We start from the raw sequence: 25,838 nt of genomic DNA, 5'->3' as shown, positions 1-25,838 counted from the left end.
GCACTTGCCACCTGAGCCAACAGGCCAGCTAGACACTCCTAGTTTCTATCATTGAAAGGACAGTGGAAGCATTGATAGATGTCCCAATGGAGACAGCAGAGGGAAAAGCAGTATCAGAATTCAGAAAAGTCTGGGATAAGCACAGACGACACTCCTGTGGATGGGAACAAGAAGGCAGAACAGAGATAAATGATGCCCCGGCGATCACGGGGGTTGTAGTGGGGGGAAGACTCTCTCTGATGCTGCGACAACCATGCTGGGGCTTACTTCTAACAGTCCTGACCGAGTCCTTTTTCTCTCTCCCCATCCTCTAGTCCCTTTGCACCGCTCTACCTCACCTCTTCCTTTCATGCCCCAGCCTGGCATTTTGAATCTAGTTGCTCCTCTTGCAAAGGTGCCAACCTCTCTGCATTTTTCTGCTGCAGCCTGCATAGTTCACTGGTTAGCTGTTTGAACTGCTGTGGCTGTATCTACAGAACCTCATGTGATTCAGACAGCTAATGTGTGAAACGCACAGGCCATGGACCGGAGAGAAGTGGAGAGAGGCAAGGTACTGGCAACAGAGGGGGGGCACTGCACTTCTGTCTCAGTGCTCACCCTCCCTGGCTTGGTGCAGCAGGTGGTCATCCAGCTTGCCTGCCCCCTACAACAGCTTGTGTGGCAGTAAACCTAGAGATCAAGTACAGCAGGCAATATTACAACAGGAAGAGAAAATGAGCAAAGAATGGATGGGCCTGGAGGTCTTTATCTGCCATCAGATACTGTTTCTATGTTTAGAAGAGTAAAGAAGTTTCTCTAAGCTACATTTTCTAAACTTTCCCAAGGTTGTTTTGTTACCTGCTCTAGAAACTTTACAATGAATTTCTTAAAATTGCTCCTGAATCAGTGCCTGCTTTTATTAAAGTTTTTTTATCTTCCTTTTAAGGCAGCTGATGTGTCAGAAGTTAGTACATCAGCTGGTCCCGAGTTACCAGCTGTAGATAAAAATTTGCCTGCCCCAGATTCTGATTCGCAAGGGGAATGTCCTTTGAGTGCAATATTGATAGTCACCTATGCTGCTGAGCTGGATAAGGATTGGACACTTAAAAACTTTCTTTAAGCTTAGAGAGATGTTTCCTTGGTTGCCATTTGGCTATTTTTCTTGATGTGTCCAAGGCCACCCAGCATAGGAGGAAACTCTTCAATTCAAGCAGTGTCCTTGCTTTGGGAGCTAGGCTTCAGCTAAAAATTCTTTTACATATCATGGAGACTCAATATATGCAAATTTATCTCATGCATATTCATTGTGGATATCCTGAAAACCCGACTGGTTGTGGGGTCCCCAGGACAGGTTTGGGAAGCCCTGATCTAGAAGCCTAAATGTAGGCCCTACTAAATTTTCAAAAAAGCCAGTTTAGGAGCCTAACTCCTAAAGTTAAGCACCTGACCCCTACAAAATGTTTATATTTAAGACCCTAAAACATGAATGGTTACAGGGGCAGAATTAGGTAGTAGTTTCCAGCACCAGGCGCCTAACTTAAGGGATCTAAATCTAGGCAAATGGATAGAGGCCAAATTTTCTTTTCTTTTTTTCCATCTCCAGTCTTTATTTAACATTTTCAAATAAACATATATCCATGCTGAGTTCAGCAGCTGCAGGAAAATCAGCCAAAGTCCAGTGAGGAAGCGAGCAGGGCTGAGCGTGTCGAGGCGGCGGAGGCTTATGGGGCGGATGCTCTGTATGAATTAGTAAGGGCATAGTCTCGGATTATGGTGTCTGTGGGGGTTTCAGTTAGGAGGTTGTTATGGTTGCATAACTGGTCAGCAGATGTGTCGTCCAAGTCTCAGTTGGGGTTTCTGCCTTTCAAAGGCCGACCCTTGTTTGTTGAGGACCTGGAGCAGTTGATGCAGAATCTGGGTGAGAATAAGGTGCACAGATTGCCAGAGGATAAGCTTAAGGACAAGAGATTTTTTCAGGCTTGTTCTCACTTTTGGGATAGGATGAGGTCTCGTCCAGCAAGAGGAATGCCAGGTCCGCAGAAGCAATTCTCTCTCTGGGACCAGGCTTGGGGGTCAGTCAGTCCTTTTGGGGGGGGGGGGGGGGGGGGCTGAAGACCATTTCAGGGTGGAAGTGCAGCTGGAGTTAATTCCTCGCAATGACATCAGGCTGGTCCACTCCATCATTCCTATTATAGGAGGTTGCTTGGCGCGGTTTTACGGTGAGCGGACCCAGATTATTCAGGATCAGTGGGTCCTCAGTGTAGTAAGAAATGGCTATGCGATAGAATTTGCTCGACCTGTCCGACATTTGTTTCTAGTTTCCCCTTGCGGGTCCTTAGACAAGCAACTTGTGATTTGAGAAACGCTGGACCAGTTGCTAAAGCTAGGGATGGTGATTCCGGTTCCCCACGAGGAGCAAGGCACAGGAAGATATTCCATTTACTTCATCGTCCCGAAGAAGGAAGGCACTTTCTGGCTAATTCTGGACTTAAAAAGGGTAAAAGTAGTGCTCAAGGTCCTACATTTCCATATGGAGACCTAGAGGTCAGTTATAGCGGCAGTTCGCAAAGGCGAGTTTCTGGCTTCTCTAGATCTGACTGAAGCATATCAGCACATATCCATTCATTCAGACCATCAGAGGTTTCTGTGGTTCATGCTTCTAGTTCAGAATTTTCAGTTTCAGGCCTTTCCCTTTGGGTTGGCAACGGTGCCACGCACTTTCATCAAGGTTAAGGTGGTGGTGGTGGCGGCGGCAGTGGCTTTACATCAGAAAGGAGTTCTAGTGCATCCTTATCTAGACGACTGGGAATTTCGGAGGATCTTTGTCACCAGTCGGTTTAGAAGGTGATCGGAATTCTCGAGTTGTTCGGCTGGGTTGTGGATTTGACAAAGAGTCACCTGGCTCTGTCGCAATTCCTGAGTCTCTGGGAGCTCAGTTTGACACTCAGAGTAGCAAAGTGTTTCTCACGGAGGAGCATATTCAGAAGTTACAGGGGTAGATTCGGCTTTTGTTAGGGTTACCGATGCCCAACGTCTGGGATTATTTGCAAGTCCTGGTTCAATGGCTTCAACCCTGGAGTTAGTGCCATGGGTGTTTACTCATATGAGTCCATTAAAGAGGGCTCTTTTGGCTCAGTGGAACCCGATCTCAGAGGACTTTCATCTTCCCTTGCTGCTCGAGGGCGTCGCACGGGACAGCCTGTTTCAGTGGCTTCTAAGTTTCAATCTGGTTCATGGGACAGAGCTCAAGGTTCTGAATTGGGTGGTACTTACTACCAAAGCCACTCTATCTGGTTGGGGAGTGGTTTGTCAGCAACAATCGACCCAGGGCTGCTGGTCCGTGAAAGAGGCTGCCTGGTCTATCAATTGGTTAGAGACCAGAGCGGTGCGCTTAGCCTTATGTGCTTTTCTGCCGTTGGTGAGAGGTTGATCAGTGAGGGTCCAGTTGGACAATTTGACGATGGTAGCCTATATCAATCGGCAGGGCAGAACCAAAAATCGAGCAGTGGCCCAGGAGGCTCAAGAGTTGATTCTTAGGGCAGAGCAACACCTGGAGTGGAGGGCGGCGTCTCACATTGCAGGGGTTGAAAACATCCAAGCGGATTTCTTGAGTCACAGATTGTTAGATCCTGGCAAGTGGGAGCTGTCTGAGATGGCAATGCAGCTCATCCATGACAGGTGGGGTATCTGCCACTTGGATGTAATGGCGGCTTGCCAGAATGCCAAAGCATTTCGATTTTTCAGTCGGAGAAGAGAGCAAGGTGCCAAAGGCACTGATGCTCTGGTGGTGCTTTGGCCACAGGAAGTTCTGCTTTACGTCTTTACTCCTTGGCCGCTCGTAGGCAAGGTGTTGCGACGGATAGAGAGACATCACGGCGAAGTAGTGTTGATGGCTCTGGACTGGCTGCGTTGGCTGTGTTTCATGGATCTAGTGAACTTTTTTTTTTTTTTTTTTTTTTACAGTTTAAAGGGTTGAGAAGCAAGAGATCCAGCTGCATGGGGGCATTTTTTCCTATATAAAGAGCTGGGAGAGAAGAGAGATGCTGGATGGGGGACATTGTTTTGGATTTACAAAGGGCTGACTTTTTTTTTTTTTTTTAAAGATCCTTAGCCATTTAGAGAGTAATTTTATAAGAGTCTGCCTAGATTTTAAATCAATTTTTGGCAGACTTTATACCAGCTTTCAATGGGAAAGCAAGCAAGTACTTTCTTTTTGAAAATGATCCCATCAAAAAGTACCTGCACACATTTCCACTAGAAAATGTATGAGATTTTGAGAAGGCTTCTGCTCTCTACAAGTAAACTTACATGCACACTAGGGTGGCCCTTAGTTGTATATGATTTTGTGAACTGAAATATTTTTCATCTCCCAACCCCCAAAATTGTTTCAATCTGCGTAAAAGTACCCTCTGTAAAATTTCAGCTCAATCAGGTAATATTAAAATGGCCTCCAAAGGCCCTGAAATTTCAGACTTTAACAAAATCGATATTTTTTATATTAAACTGTTTTTGTCTTCTTTATCATACTTTTTTCGAAAGAAGTATAGAATATGATTGAAAGAGAAGTTAATCTGCAACAAAAAAATGCTTCTGGTAGCTTATAGAAGGTTGTGGAAGGTTCTAGAACCTTCTAGAAATTTCTACAACCATCAAGAAAGTTCTGAGACATATATAGATGGCTTTACTCAACAGCTCTCAGTCAGTTCAATTCAAGTCTTACAGCCAGTAAAGCAGTTTTCTAAGTTCAGACACGGATTTCTAGTTACAGTTCTATTCGTTAAGATTTTAGTAAGTTCTTGTATTAGTGAGTTTGTGCTTTGCGAGGTGTAGTTCATTTGTGCGATACAATGGCATCATCATCATCAAAGTCCACTTCAACACTTTTGCGCTGCTTACGGAAAGATTACAAATGCAGTCTCATTGGAAACAAACCAAATTGTAGGAGCGAAACTACCTTCAAATCGGCAAATACTCAGTGTTCTTTTCTTCAATTTGTTGTTAAATTATCAATCAAAGAAAGTGTGACCTTAGTTGTAAAAGATGTTCTTGCTTTTTGGGAAAAGGGACAAATTCCCCCAAAATGAACTGATTATTGCATTGAAAAAGTTATATCACTACATTAAGAATGGCAAGATTTACAGAAGCGGTTGGGTAGAGACTCAGATGTGGAAGTGAAAAAACAAATGAAATTCTTGGATAAATTAGATGATTTATTTGATTTTGAACATGATTACGCGTTAAACATAATTAAGAACAAAGAGGATAAGCAGTTTTTATTATTGCAACGAAAGAAAGGACAATCAGGTTTCATGGCAGGCAATGATCACAAATTTAAAGCCAGTGAAGAAAAAAAACAGGAACGCACAAAAAAGGAAATAGAGAAGAAAGAGAACTTACAAGGAAATAGAACAATCTTATTATATTTTATTATTATTATTTTCATTTTGGACGTTATTTTGCGAAGTATGTATTTTTCTTTTGGTTTCAGTTTTTGCTCAATATCTTTGCTAATTTTTATTTCATGTAAATAACTGTATGAAGAAAATAGTTATAAATAAAACTGTCTTTCGATTATGCTTGACTATTATTTTCTCAGACAGCATTTGAAAATGAAATACAAAAGTTTTAAATAAGAAATACTAATTTTCGGTGAAATTTGAAACTTTAAGGCCTTTGGGGGTCAGCTTAAAATAGTTCAATTGAGCTGAAATTTGGCAAGGAGCACTTTTTCATATATTGGAGCAAGATTAGGGGCTGAGAACAAAGAATTTCAAAAGTTGAAAAATAAGGGCCACTCTAACGTACACAAGTCATGTAAATGTGAGCTTACCCACACAAAGGTAAATTTTAAAACTCGTGCACGGGCATCCATGTGCGTGCACATGGACGTGCCGATTTTATAACATGCGCACGTTGACACACACATTATAAAATCCGCTCCCCACGTGCACAAGTGTACCCGATTTTATATCGGCGCATGCGTAAGGGGGGAAAAGTTTATAAGATGTGTGTGGCACACAATAGGCCCTTTCCCCAGTTCCCTCCCAGTCCGCGGAACTTCCTAAACCCCCTAGTTAGCATGCTTCACTTTTCCCCTATCCGCCCCGACTCCTAAAAGCTTCAGCAGGACAGTGCCTAATGGTGCTGTCCCAGCCTGCCCATGACCTGCCCTACTTCTTTTTCTTAATCCAGTTCTGCAGTGCAAACCAGGAGATACGTTCATGGCCCTGGGCCTTTGAAAATCCCTGTGGTGCGCTTGCAGCCTGGCCATGCGTATATGTCCCAGTTTTAATGCGCACTTTGTTTTTAAAATCGGATTGATAGTGGGCAGGGAATTTTGTAAAAGGCCATTTCAAAGAGTAAAGCATTCTTTTAACTTTGAAAAATAACTTTGAAAATTATCCTCTTAGTGCCTGATTTTCAGCCAGATTTATGAAACTTTTCAGCTGAAAACCTAGATGGCTAGATTCGGGAGAAAATTTCCTAAAAGTAACCAGAAACTGAACTGGTTATCTTACCCATTCTAAAGTGTTCAAATATTGACCTCAGTGCAATTGATATTCAAAGCTTTTGTTCAGCAAACTTTTGGAGTTAGCCAGGCAAAAGCTAAGATTTGAATATTTCTCCCCACCAAGCAGATAAATTTTGCGTGAACTCATTGCGCCCACAAAATATATCCAAATAAAAAAAAAAGGCAGCATTGGAGGAGTTCTGCGGGCTGGCTCAACTTTAGCCAGTGTGCAGATATTGGCTAAAGTTACAAGCGTTAGTCTAGTCCGAAAAATACCTGATTTAAGTTAGGCACATAACTTTATCTGGGTATATTCAACAGCAGACTTAACCAAATCCAGCTAAGTCCCACTGATCATCTGGATAAAGCAAAGTCACCTACCTGTTACAGGTGTTCCCATGGACAGTAGGACAATCCAGCCACACAAGTGACGGGGTGGGGGGGGGGAGCCAAAGTGACATTTATACACAGTGACCCCTGCTATTAAATTAGCTTTAAAAGATGAAATAAGAAAAAGTCCTTCTATGCAATTTAACAACAAAAAAACCCAGCCAGCTTCAACCTCCTAGTAAAATCACCATTAAAATTATTTACTAGTCTCATTCAACTAATTCTTCTATATAGATGAGAGTATGAAGTCTAAAGTTTATACAAGAAGGAACAATCTCAATATAAATCTTGCATCTCCAATTCTGTAATACAGTCTGCATCCTCAGAAAATCCCCTCAAAATGGGCCTAGGGTGTTGACCCTTACACCATTCAAAAAATAAATAAAGAAAGAAAAGTTCAACTCCTATTGTCACCTCAGTAACAGCACAAGCACCTCTACTACCAGACATTTTGTGAAATAATACAAAACTAACAAAAAGAAACTTAAAATATATATAGCAAACTTGTCATATTGTAACATCATTAACTCCAAGGATTCAAACAGTATCAGCCCTGCCTATGAAGAGGCAGAACTGGAAATATTAAAACAGGCCTAAAACATCAATACACCTATTAGGAAAACAGAACAAGTCAGGCTGCTATAGATCCCTCCACAGAAACTACATGCTAACAGAATACCTCACCTTGATCACACATGTAGAACACAGATAGCCCCTCGCCAAATAGAATAAACAGGCCATAAGTTATAAATAGAAACATGTAGCCAAAAACTGAACTGGAAATTTGAACAAGCCAGACTCTGCATGCAGTGCAACAATGAAAAAAAACAGAAATATCGCCATTCAGCATTAAAAAAAAATAAAAAAATCAAGAAATATAAAATATCAACCATACTACTAAAAAAATAAACATTTCACAACTTCTAATGATTAGAATAACATCCAATAATTAAGAATTCACATTACCCTCCATTGCCTCAGGTACAAAGTTAAGGCCAGATTTTAAAAGCTCTTTGCGCATAGAGTGCCTTTCGCGCACCGGGCCTATTTTATAAAGGCCCGGTGATGTGTGTAAAGCCCCAGGACGTGTCTAAGTCCCGGGGCTTGCAAAAAGGGGTGGTCCGGGGGATGGGTGTGGGAGGGGCAGGCCGGGGCCAGAGGCCTCTGACACAGCACCCATTTGCCTCCAGGCATGCGCAAAAGATTTGATACAAATTTGGGGGGGGGGGGTTAGAGTAGGGCTGAGGGGGGGGGAAGGTTAGGGGAAGGGGTGGGAAAGTTAGGGGGAGGGAATGGGGGAAGCCCGTGGGTGTCGGCGCATGCAAGGTGCACTAGTGTGCACCCCCTTGTGCGCGCCGACCCCCGATTTTATAACTTGCGCATGCCTGTGCATGCAAGTTATAAAATCGGGCATACATGTGTGCGTGCCGGGTAGTGCACACATGTATGCCTGCGTGCAGGTCTTAAAATCTACCCCTTAGATTGTAAGCCCTCTGGGGATAGGGAAATCCCTACAGTTCCTGAATGTAATCCCCTTTGAAGTGCTGCAAAAAGCGGAATCTAAAAATCTAAATAAATAAACAATTCTCTTTCAGGTCATGAGGGCCAAACTGGGCCAAGGACACCTTGAAGAAACACATTGTCCATACCAATACTTGTGCTTTAAAATAAAATAAAGTTTACTGTAACTAGTCAAATAGCAAGAAGATAACAAAATACAGTTCTTTAGTCAGTTCAGAACCAAAAGTTTAAAAAAATCACTTCCCACTCACATAAAATTCTAGTCTTTCAAGTTGCAATATAGACAAAACCTGAAACAGTTCTCAGTTTAAGAAATTCACAGTTCTCTTCCAGGTTCAGCTGGAATTTCCCCAAAAAACAGTTCCAAGATAAAACTCATAGGTCCCTCACTCGCAGAGACCTTTCTCCACTCACAAGCTCTTCTTCTTATTCCCCAGATCCTCTGTGGATGCAGAATGACTTAAAAGTCTCTTTAGAAATAAAGATCAGTACTCATATAGACCAGGACTGGATCTAGACAAAGCACCCCATCCCTTGGCAGGTGCAGTCCTTCCACCCTGTGCTGAAGCTCCATCAGGCAATCTTTCCCCTAAATTCGGAGGCCTCCAACCCAATATCTGGTTCGGTGTAATCAAACTTCACTTTTTCCTTCTCCACTGCTGCTGGTTCACCTTTAGCTTCTCTGAGGGAACAAAGGCACCACTGTGGGTGGAACCTGCTACTGTAATAATACTCAATCTGTTTTAAACTCTCTTCCCATCAGCTTGCTAACTGGCTCCTCGAGGGCAGCTTGTTTTATAACCCCTCCTGAACCATTTCCTATTTCTCAGCTGGGCCACACTGTCCGTCACCTTAATGGATCCACACCCCCTTAGCCTTTTGGTACCCTTCCTGTTTTGGAAAAATTCCCATTTAAAAAAATAGCAGACCTCAAGATAACCTTTCTACCCTCCCAGTAACCAATACTTGCTGGAAATATCTTAATAGTAAAATATAGGTCTTATTGTTTAGAATAGGCTTCTTCTCTGTTTTATGGCTCCAGTACCATCTAGTGATCAGATGAATTACATTACTTTAAGTTAGAGCACTTGGGGAGACATTTTTTCCATGTGCACATCATGTGTGGGTCCAAGGCACCAAAGGCAAATTTATGAAGATCTAGGCTTGATATCTTATGCTTACAATTAGCACATAATTTAAATAGCGTTTTGCCTGACCTGAACTTTTTACTGACATTGTTGAAGAAACTGAAGATCATTTTTTTATTTTTTTATTTTTGATAAGGTTCAATAAAGAAGAAAACAAAAAAAATAAATGAACTGCTCAAGGAAAAACTTGAGAAAACACCTGCAGCTGAAGAGAGAGCAAAACGCATTCTTTCACATTGGCAGAAGAAAAGAGATAGAGAAGACTTGTGTGAGAACATGAACAAATGCTCAGAAAGACTTTACATTTTTCTGAGCTCTTCAGCAAGCACATACTGTACAGAAACTATCAGATGTATAGCTGGATTCATTCTGCTTTTCCAGGGAGAAAGTTACATGCATAACATTTCCTGGATAACTTAACAGTTTGCTGGCTCTCTGAATATTGACTTTAATGTTGATAAACGCCAGTAGCATGTTTGCAAGTCCTGTCTGAGCTACCGCTTGACCCAAGTCAAGTCCTAGCAAGCTGAGGGAGTCCTGGCTTTTCTCATGAGAAGAACTGAAATAAATAGGTGGACCTGGGAGAGCCAGGTGGCAGCCCTAGCTAACTAACTGCTTTGCCTGGAAATATACCTCACTGCTGGACAAGTCAAAAGCTCAGGCACCAAGTGACTTACGCTGACGGTGAAATTTTCCCAGTCGGCCTCAGAAGCAGTAATGTTGTGGTCCTTCCAATAATTAAGAGTTTGATTGGTGGGATTATTGGGCATGGAGCATTTACAGCTACAACAAAAGTAAACAGATATATATATATATTAAGCATATTATTAATATTACTCTACTACACTGCTTTTAGAGAACAATTTTCAAAGGCATTTACTCTAGTAAGTAGTGTGTTACTCATGTTGACTGACTGCCTGAAGAGGCAGTGTTCCCAGGAGCCTGTTTAGTTCGGTGAAAGACAATGGCACATATAGATGGCATTTTCAAATCTATGCATGCTATTTTGCAAGGAAAAGTAACCATATGTAAAGCAGGTGCAAATGTCCCTGGGTACCTGGTACCGGCAACAAGTTTCAAAGTGAACGTACGCACACATTCTCTCTTTGAAAATTGGTGAAAGTTCACAGGTAAAACATACACATGGACTTTTTACCAATCTGGGCACTGTGAAAACTGCCCTTGAAGTTTTAGAATTAGCCAAGCGATCACCTCCTCAGCATTGGGAGATGGATTTCTCACAGATTATGCATGCAAAACTATTCCTGAAGATTTCGGTCAGCATTTCCCTATGCTGGTGAAAGGACTTTCTCCTAGGACAAGCAGGATGCAGGGCCGGCGCATCCATTAGGCGATCTTCAGCGGTCGTCTAGGGCACCGAGCCATAGGGGGCGCCGAAGAGCAGCCACGTGGTGCCGCAAGTGGGGCCTATCCTGCTCGCGGCAAAGAGAAATAGAGACTGTGTGCTTCTCAGGGCCACAACCAGCCCTGCACAGTCGGCGCCGAAACAGGGGTGTGTGTGTGTGTGTGTGGAGGGGGGGCGACACTGCTTACGGCCCTGAGAAGCACACTGTCTCTATTTCTCTTTGCCGCGAGCAGGATAGGCCTCGCTTGCGGCACCATGTGGCTGCTCTTCGGCGCTCCCTATGGCTTGGTGCCCTGAGAAGCACACAGTCGGCGCCGAAACAGGTAAGGGGGGGGGGGGCGGTGGGCAGCAGCGCAAGGGTTGCCTAGGGTGCCCAATACCCTTGCACCGGCCCTGGCAGGATGGTAGTCCTCTCACATGGGTGACATCATCGGATAGAGCTCAGCATGGAAAACTTATGTCAAAGTTTCTAGAACTTTGACTAGGCATACTGAGCATGCCCAGCATGCCCCATATCACACATCCATGCAAGATCCCTCTTCAGTCTCTTCTGCTTACGGCCCTGAGAAGCACACTGTCTCTATTTCTCTTTGCCGCGAGCAGGATAGGCCTCGCTTGCGGCACCATGTGGCTGCTCTTCGGCGCTCCCTATGGCTTGGTGCCCTGAGAAGCACACAGTCGGCGCCGAAACAGGTAAGGGGGGGGCGGTGGGCAGCAGCGCAAGGGTTGCCTAGGGTGCCCAATACCCTTGCACCGGCCCTGGCAGGATGGTAGTCCTCTCACATGGGTGACATCATCGGATAGAGCTCAGCATGGAAAACTTATGTCAAAGTTTCTAGAACTTTGACTAGGCATACTGAGCATGCCCAGCATGCCCCATATCACACATCCATGCAAGATCCCTCTTCAGTCTCTTTTTTTTCCACAGAGCTTTCACCTCACGATTACTTGAGCTCGTGGATTTTTTTGTTAAAAATTGCTTGGAAAACTTTTCCACTGGTCATTTTCTTTTTTTTTTTTTTTTTGCATCTCTTCTCGGTGCAGGAACCTCTTTGGTTCCTTCTAGTGTCTCAGTCAGGTTTTTCGGTGGTTTGGTAAGTTTTCTTTCACTTCCATTCCCCCCGTGGCAGCGGTGCCTCGGAGCCTGCCAGTGTCAGTCGCCCGCTATCACCCTATTTCGTTTTCACCCCTTCAGTTCATATCATCATGGTCTTGTCAGGTTTCCATCAATGCCCTCAGTGCCCAAGGACAGACCAACATGATGTATGTATCCTCTGCCTGGGGGCATCGCACGACGTACATGGATGCAGTTTGTGCGACCAAATGACCCTGAAGATGGAGAAGCTCTTCGGGGCGAGAAAGTCTGAGCCATCGACATCAGTGGTGATGCCAAAGGACCATGGAGCCACATTGACGAACATCGAGCCATGAACATCAGTGGGGCTATCCGCTATGTCGATGCCATCGGTGTATAGGGGCGCTGGGGACCGGCCCCTGTCGGGTTCGTCGTCATCGACCTCGGCACCAGGGAAAGACCGGGCCAAGCGCAGAGGGAAGCCGAAGAAGCATCAGGACTGGTCACCTTCGTTGCATGGTGCCAGGATCAGATCGGTACCGAGCTTGCTGTGATGCCCCCAAAGCAACCCCTTGGTGAGAAGTGTCCATTCTCCATCAATGCTGGGGGTTTGCAACAGTCTCCACCGGTCCTGGTGTCAGTCGCCAATCCACAGGGGGTATCAGAGGAAGATTTGGCCACCCCTCCTGCCTCCCAGTCCGTTTTGGAATCGGCAACTTTCGAGAAGGAGCTGGAGTGCAGAGTCAAGCTCACGGTCATTGAGCCTGCGGCACAGTCGGTATCTATGCCCATGCTCTCCCTGCTGAAACCACTGTTGGAGCATCTCAATGTGCTCATCGGTGTGTTACTGACCCAGCTGGTGTCTCTTCCTGGCAGACCATCGATCCCCGGAGGGGCACCAATGCTTCCCCGGTGCTCATTACTGGTTCCGAGGAGGAGGAGGCGGCTCTATTGAGGCCGGCAGTAACATCGGGGCCTGCAGCCCCCTGTTCAGCTTTGCTGGGACCAGCATTGGTGCCACTGGTGCCTAGGCCTCTAGACGAAAGCCAAGCACTCAGGCCCCATCCCCTGTGGATTACAGAGAGGATGAGGCCCCTTATGACCCCTGGGAGGATGGCACTGCAAAATCCTCCTCAGAGGATTCGGAGGGTCTCAGTCTCCTCCAGAGGAATAAAGGAGGTCTCTGCCTGAGGACCTGACTTTCGTATGTTTTGTAAGGGCGATGGCAGAGACCATGCCATTTAAGTTGATGATGGAGGAGGACGCCATGCACAAGATGCTAGAAATCCTCCAGTTTGTGGAGGCTCCTAAAGAGATCACGGTAGTCCCAGTACACGAGATCTTTAAGATGTTGCTGTTGAGGATTTGGGAACACCCCCTCTCGGTATCACCTGTGACAGGAAAGAGAACAGGGTTTACCTTGTCCAACAGGCTACCAGATTCGAAAAGCGTCAGCTCGCATACTAATTGGTAGTGATTGAATCCGTTCTCAAGAGGGTCAAGCGCTCTCAAGACTCATGCCTCGGCACCCCAAAGGATCACAGAGCGATGGATGCTTCTAGGAAGCCTTCCCCTAGAAAGTCCTATGGACTGAAGTGGAGGAGGTTTTCCGTGTGGTGTGAGCAAAAGACCCTAGATCCTTTTTCCTGCCCTACACAAAAACTGTTTGATTACCTTCTGCACCTATCGGAGGCTGGCCTAAAAACCAATTCCGTTAAGAGTTCATCTTAGTGCAGTTGGCACATACCACCAAGGTGTAGATGGTACGCCCATCTCTGTACAGCCTATAGTTGTATGTTTCATGCAGGGCATGCTTCAGTTGAAGCCCAGGCAGAACTGCATCTTGGGGGTCATGTCAAGGCTCATTCTATCAGAGTCAAGGCAACATCAGTGGCCCACTTGCGAGCAGTTTTCTTGGAGTAGATCTGCAAAGCTGCGACGTGGAGTTCTCTTCACACATTCACATCTCTTTACTGTCTGGATAGGGTTGGCCGACACGACAGTAGGTTCGGCCAGTCTGTCCTTCGGAATCTCTGAAGTATAGAACCCAATTCTCCCTGCCTAGGGCCCATTGTTTGGGTTCAGGCTGTCTCCCCCTCTATTACCAACAGCACTGTGGTTGTTGTGCCTGTTGGCACCTGTTGGTGCTCGTTTGTCCCCTTTTATGTTGGGGAGCAGCCTGTAGCTAGGGATTCATCCGTACGTGAGGACTACTATCCTGCTTGTTCTAGGAGAAAGCAGAGTTGCAAAGTTCTAGAAACTTTTTCCGTGCCGGGCTCCATCTGATGATGTCACCCATGTGCGAGGACTAACATCCTGCTGTCCTAGGATAACACCTGTTACAGGTATGCAACTCTGCTTTCTGTATGCCAGTAGGGGTAGTTGATTCAGTGGGTCCCTGCAACAGCTTTTAGCCTTGGAGATGTGATTTTAAAACACGAAGTACTATAAAAAAAAAAAAAATTATATTTAAGTAAAACGGAAGGGTTGCCATGCTGATAATCATTCAAAAGCCTCACCTCCCAATCAGCGCCGGTGCTTCCATTAGGCAAACTAGGCAGTCACCTAGAGCGCCAAGATTTTTGGGGCAGCAAAATCCCGACAGCGAGAGGTCTCAAGGGGTGCTGTGTCAAAGCCAATACTGTCAAAGAAGGGAGCACTGTGCTGGAGTCACTATTGCCAGTAATTAAATTGGGAGGGGGGGGAAATGACCAAAGGTTCACCTATGGCACCAAATATCCTTGCACCAGCCCTGCTTCCAATGCAGACACCACACTGACACATGTTAAACATGACAATACATGAAGCAATGAAGAGGGTACACTGTGAAGTGTAAAAACTGGAAAAAAGTATTAAAATGCTTTGGCAAGGCTCTGTGTGGATGTCTGTATGGAAATAGCAGAGGGTACTGCATGGCAGAATTGAGGGGTGTGTGTGGGTATGTGGGTGGGTGGGTGTAGGGTGTGTGTTGGGGGAAGATCTCAGTACAGGAATAGCAGAAATGTGTGTGAGTACCATACCTGCATTATACATAGAAAAAGCCACTAACAATAATCTCCCTTTTCCTGAATTCCAAAAATCACCTTCATTTTTAAATACTATTTTGATCCCTTGAAAATGCAAAGGCCTAATTTTGGGGGTCATTTACTATGCTTTGGTTTTTTCCATTGGGGGGGGGGGGGGGAAGGGGCTGTGGCTTTCCTGCGGTGCTCTTCTGTGGCCCACAGTATTTTTCCCTCTCTGTGGAACAATACCTCAGGAAAAAATATTGCTGGGAAACGAGAGTATAAAAATTGCGAGAGTAGCCCCCTTCACTCGAGGCCACCATCTTATTTACAGGCCAAAAGCAAAAGCACCCCACTCCCACCATATCAAAGCCCTCCCCTGGGGGTTCTGATGAGACCTCCCCCCTCCTCCGCCCTGCTCCTTCTCTGCTACCTCTAGAGGCGGCCTAGCTGTTAATAAAAAAATAATTCCAATTTGCACAGTGTCACCCCACCCCTTACCAAAAGGCTGGGCAGCAGCTGGCTCAGAGCCTAGGTGCTGTCTGTCCCCCACTAGACTACCAGGGATCCACTAGGCCACAAAGAGCCACTCGACTCCCTGGTATGGCCGGAGAGTGAGGGAGTGTGGCTGCTTTTGACTGGGGTTGGGGGGGCGGGGTGAAGGGGGCTTTGGATGATGAGGGGTACAGTATTGGGGGGGGGGTTGATCTATTGTGAAAAGGGAGTGGTTTGTGTAGGGGAGGGCATCGCTAAGTGACTTGGAAAAGATTTATTTTTTATTTTATTTTTTAACAGCTGGGGCAACTCTAGAGGATGTGGGGGGGGGGGGAGGGGATTGGGGGGGGGGGGTCTGTACTTTTGGGCCGCTGCTGGCCCTTTAAGAATTATCTCAGAGACATCGGGATGCGTTTTAGCGTCCCGATGCCTCAGAGAAAAGTTAGTTCCACTCCTGAACTGTAGCTAACTTTTCAGAAGCCAAGCTGCATTACTTTATTTACAAAACATTAGGTATGAATGAACTGCTTTACATACATTTGCAAAGCACCTAATTTAAATAATCTGGTTTCTAGAGAAAATATTGCATTATATTGCTGCAATAGGCATATATTGTGCTATAAATAGCGTTTTTTGCATGTTAAATGCTTATTGTGGCTTACTAAATCTACCCCTCTTCTAAAAAGTATAAATACAGTGCCTTGTCAGAACAGAAACCTTTCTGGGTCCAGGGACCTGTGGCTCTGCATCCCCTCTTCCTCCTTGCTGACTCCGAAGCAGTACAGTGTGACAGGAATGAGGCCACGCAGTGTGAGAACTCACAAGTACAAGGTGAGATGATCAAGCTGGCTGTGCATGTGGATGGGATAGATCTCCCCCAAGTGGATCAGCTTCTCTAGCGCCTCGTAGATGAAGATGATGCAGATGAGGGAGGCAAAGGCCTCCTCTGTGAAGCGCGTGATGTAGCAGACGAGAGAGCTGGCATCAGTGGCCACGAGCAGGATGCACAGGAAGGCCGTCCACAGCCCAATGCACGCTCTTAGAGACAGGTACGACAGCTTGTGGTCCCTGCAATGAAGAGTGAACAGTATGAGCCTGTGAAAAGTTTCTAAGAGCACCAAGGTAAGCTCCCATCCAATCAGATTGGTTGATTGGGTGAAAATCTCCCCCCTCCCCCACCTGTCTACATTTCTGGCACAGCGTCAAGACAAGAAGTGGATAGCTGCAGGGGAAATCTTTGTATTTTATTTTCATAATTTTTAACAATTTTCAAATGAATTTAAGTCTGACAGGAAAACCAAAGGCATAATAATGCTTAAAAAGAAATAACAAAAAATACATCAAGCAAAAAAACCCCAAAACAACGAAAATTGAATTATAAAAAAGACCACAATTTCAGAGAGGGGTATGGGTTTAAAAAGAAAATAGTGGACTCCTTATGGAGAGAAACAGAAAATAAGAAAATATATGGTAGACCATCTAATTTATTTTATCTAATTCTCTTATTCCAACCCCAAATCCAGGAGATTGAGTGAGTTCACTGAAGAAGGTACCACACTGACTGCTCTCTTTTGTAGAAAGGAAACAAGCTGCCAAGGATCAGAAAAACCATAGCACACACTTGACAGATCTCCAAACATTTACATGGAAATCTCAAAATAAACACAGCCCCCAAAGATATAACCTCCTGCTGTCCATCACTCTTGGGCAAGCCCAGGACATCCAAAGCACCCATATTTTCTGTACAAGAATAGGAAACTTCTATAGCTACAGAAAAGTTTCAGAAGCCACTCATGGTCTGGATTCAGCATTAATCTGATGAGCAAGGTAGCTCAAGAAGCCTTTTCCTCCTGCTGTGAATCTTCAAGCAGGGCAGTCACATCTAAGCTGTCAGAGAACAATTACAGGTCTTGTCCCTTCTTTCCCCTTGAGAAATAAATTTTATCCCCAAGAAGATAACAGGGCTTAAGCCAGGGGTGGGAAGGATTCAGTTAAAACTTTCAGAATTTCTGTCATATATATATATATATATATATATATATATATATATATATATATTTTTTTTTTTTTTTTTAATCAACACAAGACAGACCACTTATTACTTGTACAAGATCCTCCCCAAATTTCAATATAAAATCACATATGAGGATACATCCAAATTCTTTTAATTCTCTTTTTTTTTTTTTTTTTTAATTTCTTCATACTACTTCACAACCACATATTTAAAATCACCCCACACATTGTTCCTGCAAGAACCTTCTAAAACTCAACACACACGTGTTTAGAAAAATTCACCACTTCAACAAATGTTATTTCACAAAATAACATAATCTTATTGGGCATATCCTTATTGTTAGAAAAACGTTTTGTGAAATAACATTTGTTGAAGTGGTGAATTTTTCTAAACACGTGTGTGTTGAGTTTTAGAAGGTTCTTGCAGGAACAATCGAGACGATACAGTAAAGTCCGCGATTCTCTATTCAAATGAGGCCCGGCGGTAAAAACAGGCAAAAGGAGGCGCTAGGGACACTAGTGCGTCCCTAGCGCCTCCTTTTGGACCGGAGTGGCGGCTGTCAGCGGGTTTTGACAGCCGACGCTCAATTTTGCAGGCATCAGTTCTCGAGCCCGCTGACAGCCACGGGCTCGGAAACTGGACGCCGGCAAAAATGAGCGTCCGGTTTTCGACCCGACAGCCACGGGCCGACTTCAAATCTTTTTTTTTTTTTTTACTTTTTGAAACTTTCGGGACCTCCGATTTAATATCGCCATGATATTAAGTCGGAGGATGCACAGAAAAGCAGTTTTTACTGCTTTTCTGTGCACTTTCCCGGTGCCGGAAGAAATTAGCGCCTACCTTTGGGTAGGCGCTAATTTCTGAAAGCAAAATGTGCGGCTTGGCTGCACATTTTGTTTTCTGAATCGCGCGGGAATACCTAATAGGGTCATCAACATGCATTTGCATGTTGCGGGCGCTATTAGGTTCGGTGGGTTGAATGCGCGCTTTCGGCCCCCTTACTGAATAAGGGGTAACGCTAGCACGTCGAAAACGCGTGTCCAATGGCGGGTTAACAGTGCGCTCCATCTGAGTGCAGTGTACTGAATCGGCCCGAATGTGTGGGGTGATTTTAAATATGTAGTTGTGAAGTAGTATAAAGAAATTAAAAAAAAAAAAAAAAAGAGAGAATTAAAAGAATTTGGATGTATCCTCATATAGGCTTAGTCAGCTGGACAAGTTTATCTGCCTAACTTTGCCAAGCTGCACAGCAGCTGAATATGGCTCTTTCACTTTTCTAAGCTGCATCTTTTTTTTTTTGGAATCTGAAATAATTAAGTGAAATTTATATATACTTAAGCCTATATGTTCAGTGGCGTGGACGTGCCACTGAATATATCTGGCTGTCTTAAAGTTAGCCGGTTAAGTTTATCTGGCTAACCGTAGGACAGCACTATGGGTCTCACAGAATTAGTCAAATAAGTTAACCAGCAAACTCTGAATCACAGAATTAGCCAGATACCTTATCCAGCCAAGACGGCTCCTCCAGGGAACCCCCGCATCTCGCCCGCCATTTAGCTGGATAACTATTTAGCCAGATAACTAGTTAGCCAGTTAAGTGGTGGCTGCTACTTAGCTTGATAAGTCCTAACTTATCCGGTTAAAGAGTGTCCTCTCTAAAAAAAATATCAAACTCATTCTACCTGTGAGGGAGTTGTCCAAATCTTCTCCAGAGTTACTTTGGCCCCGGGTGTAATTTCTAGGGATGTGTTTGTGTTTTAAAATGCATGGTTATTATTTCTAGAACAAAAAAAGATTATTTTTGGTTCATTCCAAATGAAACAAACTGAAAATAGACTTGCTAGAAAATATCAGAAAATGTTTGGATATTTTTGGTTCTTTCCAAAATAAAAAAAATTAAAATATTGAAACAAAGGGAGCCTCCCCGGGCCTCTCTGATCCAAAACCCACAAATAATGTGGGGCTGGGGACCATACCAGCCCCCACTTACCCATTTCTTTGGCAGCCTTCCACAAAGAAAGGGACAGGAGAAATCCCCAATCTCAGGGCTGGGTGGTGCCTTTTTTTTTTTTTTTTTTTATAAAGGTCACCAGTGAGGCAGGAATGACTGGGGATCACTTCTGCTCCTTTCTTCATGGAAGACACTCATGAAAGTGGTAAGTGAAGGCCTGAGGAGGTCCCCCATCTCTGAGCCTCTGTGACCCTCCCTGCCTCCTGTGGGGAGGGTCACAGAGGCTCAGAGATGCCCAGGCTTATTCATGGGCAGTTAGGGGGAGCTCTGGATCCTGTGAAAGTGATGTGGATGGGTCTGGGGATGCCCTGTTTTAATCTTTTGGTTGCTTTGGGTGGGTATTTTCCAGGTGAATTTTAAAAGACTGGTGTGCGCTAAAATTGGGAGATGCGTGCGCACATTTCCCGATTTGCTATTATCCCACTCATATTCAAAAAGGGGTGTGGTGTGGGCAAGCAAATACTTATGCATCTGGGGGTACGCCCAGACCCAGTGTCGCATAACTTTACTTCTACTATGGAGGAGGTGTAATTTGAAAAACAAACAAAAAAAGCAACCAACCAACCATCCCTGAGGAATTTAAAGGGTCAGGGGTAATGGGGAGGGGGGGGGGGGTGAGTGCAGGCTATGAAACCAGGGGAGTTTGGAGGACTTAGTGCTACACTGGGCGAACTGGTTGCCAAACTGGTGAAACTGGTTATGGCGTGGATGCACATCTATTATTAAATTTCCCCCCTTGCACAGCTCATACCCAGATATGTGTGGCTGTGCACGCCTAGTTGCAAAATAGGGTGCACACGTACATGCGTCCAGGCTATTTTGTAACATATGTGCGTATGTTACAAAATAGCTGTGTCCCTGGGTGCACGCCAATGCATATGTGCCAATATGCACTGCGCGCCTCTTTGAAAGTCACTGTCTCTAAGTTTAGTCCTGGGGCAATTCTGCGCTACTGCGGAGTGCAGAATTCCCCCCCCCCTCCTGGGCAAATTCTGCGCAGAAAATGGCAGAGGAGACGCTGACATGCTGTGAACGGAGCATGCGAAGATGAAGGCCCTGGTGTGCTGTTCGCTGCGAAGATGAAGGCCCCTGTGTGCTGCGGGAAATGCTCCGCTCGCGGCGATGAAGGCCCCGGGATGCTGAAGATCAAGGCCCCCATGTGCCGCGACTGGAATGTGCTCTGCTCGCGGCGAAAATGAAGGCCCCGGTGAGAGTGAATGTATGTGTGTGAGAGGAGAGGTAGAAGGGTGTGAGAAAGAGGAGGGGGTGTGAGAGAGGAGGGGCGGGTAGGGGTGTGGTGGAGGGGAGCGGGTGTGAGAGAGGGGAGGGGGTGTGAGAGAGGGGAGGATGAGGGAAAGAGCAGGAGGGTGTGAGAGAGAGCATGGGAGATGAGAGAGCAGGGGGGGGGGGAATGCTTAAGTGTGGGTGCCAGAGAGGGAACCTATATGAGGAGATTGTGAAGGAGTGTGTATGTGTGTGTGAGAGATTGGGAGCTGGTGTGTATGAAAAAGGGATCATGTGTATGTGAGGGTGCTAGCCTGTGTGAAGGGATTGTGTATGTGTAAGACAGAGCCTGTGTGAAGGGGTGCATGAGAGAGACATAGGTAGCCTGTGTGAGGATGTATGTGTGAGAGAGAAAGGGAGCTTGTGTGGGTGTGTATGCAAGAAAGAGGGACCCTGTATGAGGGGATGTGTGTGTGCGAGAGAGAGTGAGGGAGCCTGTATGAGGGTGTGTGTATGTGTATTAGAGAGAAGGGAGCATGTGTGTGAGAGAGGGAGGGACAGAGAGGGAGTCTGTGTGAGGGGCAGTACTGAGAACGGGGTCAAACTCTGGGACTGGCAATAGAGAGGAAGGGATTGAGCCTAGAGATGGAGAGGAGAGATACTGACAGGTGGAGGAAATGGGGCCTGAGAGGGCAAAGTGGCCAGGGGCGAAGATATGAAAATCTGGCCCTATGTTTCTATGCATAAAATCTCAACTACAGGTCCTGGCACAGCAACTTCCGCCTATAGATCAACACTGGCACTGGAAACTTTATTGCACCTCAGACTAGGAGTTAATTTTCCAGTGCTAAGAAAACATGAGATATGCCAGCGCACCTCTCTGTACCTCTCTACCTCTCTAATCCCATCATAAGCATGAGACTGGTATGAGAGGACGCTAACCTGGTGTGCACATTTTTTTATGTGCAGAACTCCATGCTGCATCAGCAGCGAAGTCTGTGGGAAAAAATGTGCACAGCTGCAGGTTAATATGTGCACTCTGCGGAATGCACCTCATTACATCGCGCCCCCCCCGGCTGTTTCCAAAGGTTCAGAAGGGAGAGTAACAGGAACAGCTGAAGCTACAAAAACAGAGACTTAAAAAGTAAATGAATTGTTACAGAGCAAGGGTTACTGTTTCCATTTATGCTTTTGGAACAGTACACAGCATACACAGAGTACTTCCAGTTTTCCCTCAACCAACGTGCCTGCACTAATCCACACCGCTAATCTAGAATATAAATGTTTTTCTAAGAGGTCATGCTTTCCCTGCGGCTTAGATTTAAAATAACTCTGGCTATATATCACACGTAACACGGGATAGGAGATCCTGATTAACGCTGCTGAAGTAGTTCTTTAGAGATGCTGCCAGTTCGAGAGTCAGAGTGGTGTAATAGCATATGCTGAAGTGACACTCAGTTCTCAAAAGATACCTTTTCAATGTTGTGGATGGGTGCCTCCCTCAAAATTCACAGTATTTATTTATTTAAAATAGTTGTAACCTGTTCTAGATGGCTAACAAACATACAAATCAACTAAAAATTAAAAAAATAGTAAAAAAATAAAATAAAATAAGAAATTATATATAAACACAATATAACAGAATTAAAAAAGAAAAACAATCATCCCACAGCATCTCTGCACCAAGCTAAACAGCATGTCTTCTGTTCAGTCTCCACTGTGTGTATTTCTTTATTATGCTGCCACCCAGTATCATTTTGTGATATTGCACAGCTTAGATTTTCTGCATGTTGTAGAATTCTTTTTTCTGATTGGTTATCATTTGAATGTTTCTGAGCCCCTTATTGGTTCTATCCTGTTTTACTTTGACTGTGTTCTCTTGCCTCTTCCTATTGGTTTCTTGCCCTAAGGAATGCCTGGGACAGTTCATTTCCAGCAGAGACTTTCAGCTACAAAAGGCTCTTGGCAAGCTAACAGCTCATCCTGAGTCCTTCTTTACAGGCTTCTTAGAGCATCACTTTTTCACCTATATATATTCATATCACAGTGCTATACAACTTCTACCACATTTGCAATTGTCTCTCCTCTAACTATTGGCCTTCCAGAAACTAACAGCTGAAATGGACATTGCTGTCTGTGGAACTATCCTTGATACCCTGACATCCACAGTGAATTTGAACTATTCAAATAAATGTTATTTGGTATTTAAGAATTGAGTTCTTTGGTATTTGAAGCTGGGAAAGGAAAACGGTTTAACTGATTGCATAGGCACTCAAGCTAAAAGATTGAGCACCGAGGGTATTACAGTGAAAAAGCATGAAAATGAATGGAATTCGTAATCAATAGAATTAATTGGAGGTCTGGTTGTGTGGCTTTCAAGAGAGGGAAGTAGTAAGATCCCTCAGTTTGCAAGATTAAGCTCAGTCTTGTATGTATAGCTTGCATCTCTTCAAAAGCATTCAACTGTGCAAATCAGTTACTCAGACATGGAGCAGTTTCAGAACTCCTACTAGTTCCTCTCTCCAACAGTGATTACAGCAGTAGATTACAGCTTTGAGAAACCAGCACGCTCTGTAATCTCATCCTGTCAGTGTGTCTACTATTGCTCTACAACGGCAGAGGGTGCTCCAATAGAAAATGTGGTTTGTGAAGATGTAAATAAGACTAGCCCCTTAGCAACCACAACTTCTAGGAGAAGGCATGTTGTGACAGCCAATACCTCTGAAATTATGAATCTGACAAAGCTGGTTAATTAAAGAGGGTCAGTAAGTCATGGGAAAAATTAGAATTTCATGGACATGAGCTTGCTAGTGCTTCAGATACAGAAAGAATGCAACAAGCCTGGAATTAATTCAAATATAGTTATAAATGTTACCAACTCTAGTCAGATAAATATCTCACATTTCTAACAAGAACCAATACTGAAGAAAATATTGAGGAATGAAGCTTGTACAAGGACATTGATCTAGAATATGACAGTTGGTGCAAGACACTATTGTACAAGTACAGCAAAAAAAATTGAAAACTTAAAGGAAACAGCATCCCAGCATTCCAAACACTCTTCAAGATCACTGAAGTCAGTCTGTTCAAACCTGTCTTCAGCAAGTGCAGCCACCACCAAGACACAAGCAGAAGCTGCATGGACATATACTTCAAATTAGCCAGAGCTAGAATTGAGGAGGAGGAGGAGGAGGAATGTACAAAAAAAGCTGAGTTGGAAGCAGAAGCACAGAAAGCCACCACTGTTGCCACAGGAGCAGCTACATGCAAGAAAGCCAAACTGGATGCAGAGCGAGAAATGCCACAGAAGCTGTTGTGGGACAAGAAAGCGGTGAGCTCTGGATCGATCAGGTTCTCCTTAGCATGGCGACCCACTCTCACACCCACAACCAAAGGAAATAACAGATGGTGAGACAACTCAGCCTGTCCATGAAGTAGACTCTATGCCTACCAGAGATCAACTTAATGCATGCTATATCATGGATGTTAATTGCCACCACAGTGATCCCCACACTCATGCGCTCACAGATGCACTATATACAGCTCACAATTTAGGTATGCATGTGAAATAAGATACTCTACTTCAAGCATTCACTCTAACATCCTATATAAAATGGGTTTCAGATATGGCTGAGAGTGTCAACAGCAAGAACATATGCCACATGTCCTCCTCAGGACATGCATATCAAATGCATATGATCAACCTTGCACTACCTCAATGCCTAAAACTGATGCAGTGAGAAAGATACCCAGTGACATGTCATACAACAGCATTCTTAAAGCACTTCACCTGAAAACTGAAGTATAGCAAATGTTGCTTACCTGTAACAGGTGTTCTCACAGGACAATCAGGATGGTAGTCCTCACATATGGGTGACATCACAGGATGGAGCCCAATCACGGAACACTTTTGTTAAAGTTTCTAGAACTTTGACTGGCACCTATTTATTTATTTATTTCACATTTTTCTATACCGAGCTTCATGGTTGAATACCATATCAGATCGGTTTACATCGAACGAGGGATAGAAACTTGTAACAAAAAACGGAACAATAAGTTATAATCAGAAAGAGAGCAAGAAAGTTACATTGAACAAGGACTATAAACTTGGAGGCTTTACAGCTTGGAAGTAAATAGAGTAAAAAAGGCCCGAGTAGGGCCATAACTTAAAATCAAAAGTCATAAGATAGTTTAATTGCGGAGGTATTGGATAAGAGGCATCTCACAAAGAAGGCATGGTTCCATGGCTCGTGAGTAGGATGGTAGATTATTGTGTGTCTGAAGGATCCAAGAAGGCTAGTCGGAACAGCCAAGTCTTAAGTTTTTTTTTAAAAGTTAGTAGGCATGATTCCAACCTGAGTTCTGCAGGAAGGCTATTCCAAATGTTTGGACCTGCTAGAGAAAAGGCTCGGACCCTGGTCGAAACTAGGCGAATGGTTTTGGTTGGAGGGGGTTGTAACTCTCCTTTGTGGATTTCTCTAATCGGTCTGTTGGATGTATGGAGTTTGAGGGGAAATTCAAGGTCAAGATGAAAATAGTTATGGATGGACTTGTGTATCAGGGTGAGAGATTTGTGAAGGACTCTGTAGTAGACTGGTAACCAGTGAAGGTTTCGGAGAATTGGTGTAATATGATCTCTTCGGTTGGTACTGGTTAAAATTCTGGCAGCAGCATTCTGTATCATTTGAAGAGGTTTGGTGGTTGAGCTGGGTAGGCCAGTGAGAAGAGCGCTGCAATAATCTATTTTTGAAAATATTAGGGATTGCAGAACAGTTCTAAAGTCGTGGAGATATAGGAGAGGTTTGAGTCTTCTCAACACCTGTAGTCTGTGGAAACAATCTTTGGTAGTCGAATTGATCATAGTCTTTAGATTAAGGCGGTTGTCTAGAATTACTCCCAGATCTCTTACTTGAGTATGGGTGAGTTGGAGACTGTGATGGGTTTGTGGAGGATGGATGTCTGGGTTGGAAGAGATAAATAGTAATTCAGTCTTAGCGGAGTTGAGGACCAAATTTAGATTATTGAGGAGATTGTTTATAGATTGAAGGCAAGTTTTCCAAAGTGAGAGAGCTTTAGTAATGGATTCTGTAATGGGGAGC

General features: G+C 44.4%; 1 protein-coding gene across 1 annotated transcript in view; it reads right to left on the bottom strand.

Moving 5' to 3' along the window:
* Positions 1-25,838, bottom strand: part of SLC4A8 (solute carrier family 4 member 8) — a 408,829-nt gene that overhangs the window by 55,961 nt on the left and 327,030 nt on the right. The window contains exons 15-16 of the mRNA XM_029594968.1: positions 16,313-16,558; positions 10,227-10,332 (exon numbers count right to left, since the gene is read on the bottom strand). Coding sequence (XP_029450828.1) covers positions 10,227-10,332; positions 16,313-16,558 — 352 coding nt within the window. The remainder of the gene's footprint in view (positions 1-10,226; positions 10,333-16,312; positions 16,559-25,838) is intronic.

The sequence above is a fragment of the Rhinatrema bivittatum genome, chromosome 3 (genome assembly GCF_901001135.1).
Source record: "Rhinatrema bivittatum chromosome 3, aRhiBiv1.1, whole genome shotgun sequence".
Lineage (NCBI taxonomy): Eukaryota > Metazoa > Chordata > Amphibia > Gymnophiona > Rhinatrematidae > Rhinatrema > Rhinatrema bivittatum.
The sequence above is the reverse complement of the archived record's forward strand: the minus strand, read 5'-3'. Positions and strand labels throughout refer to the sequence as shown.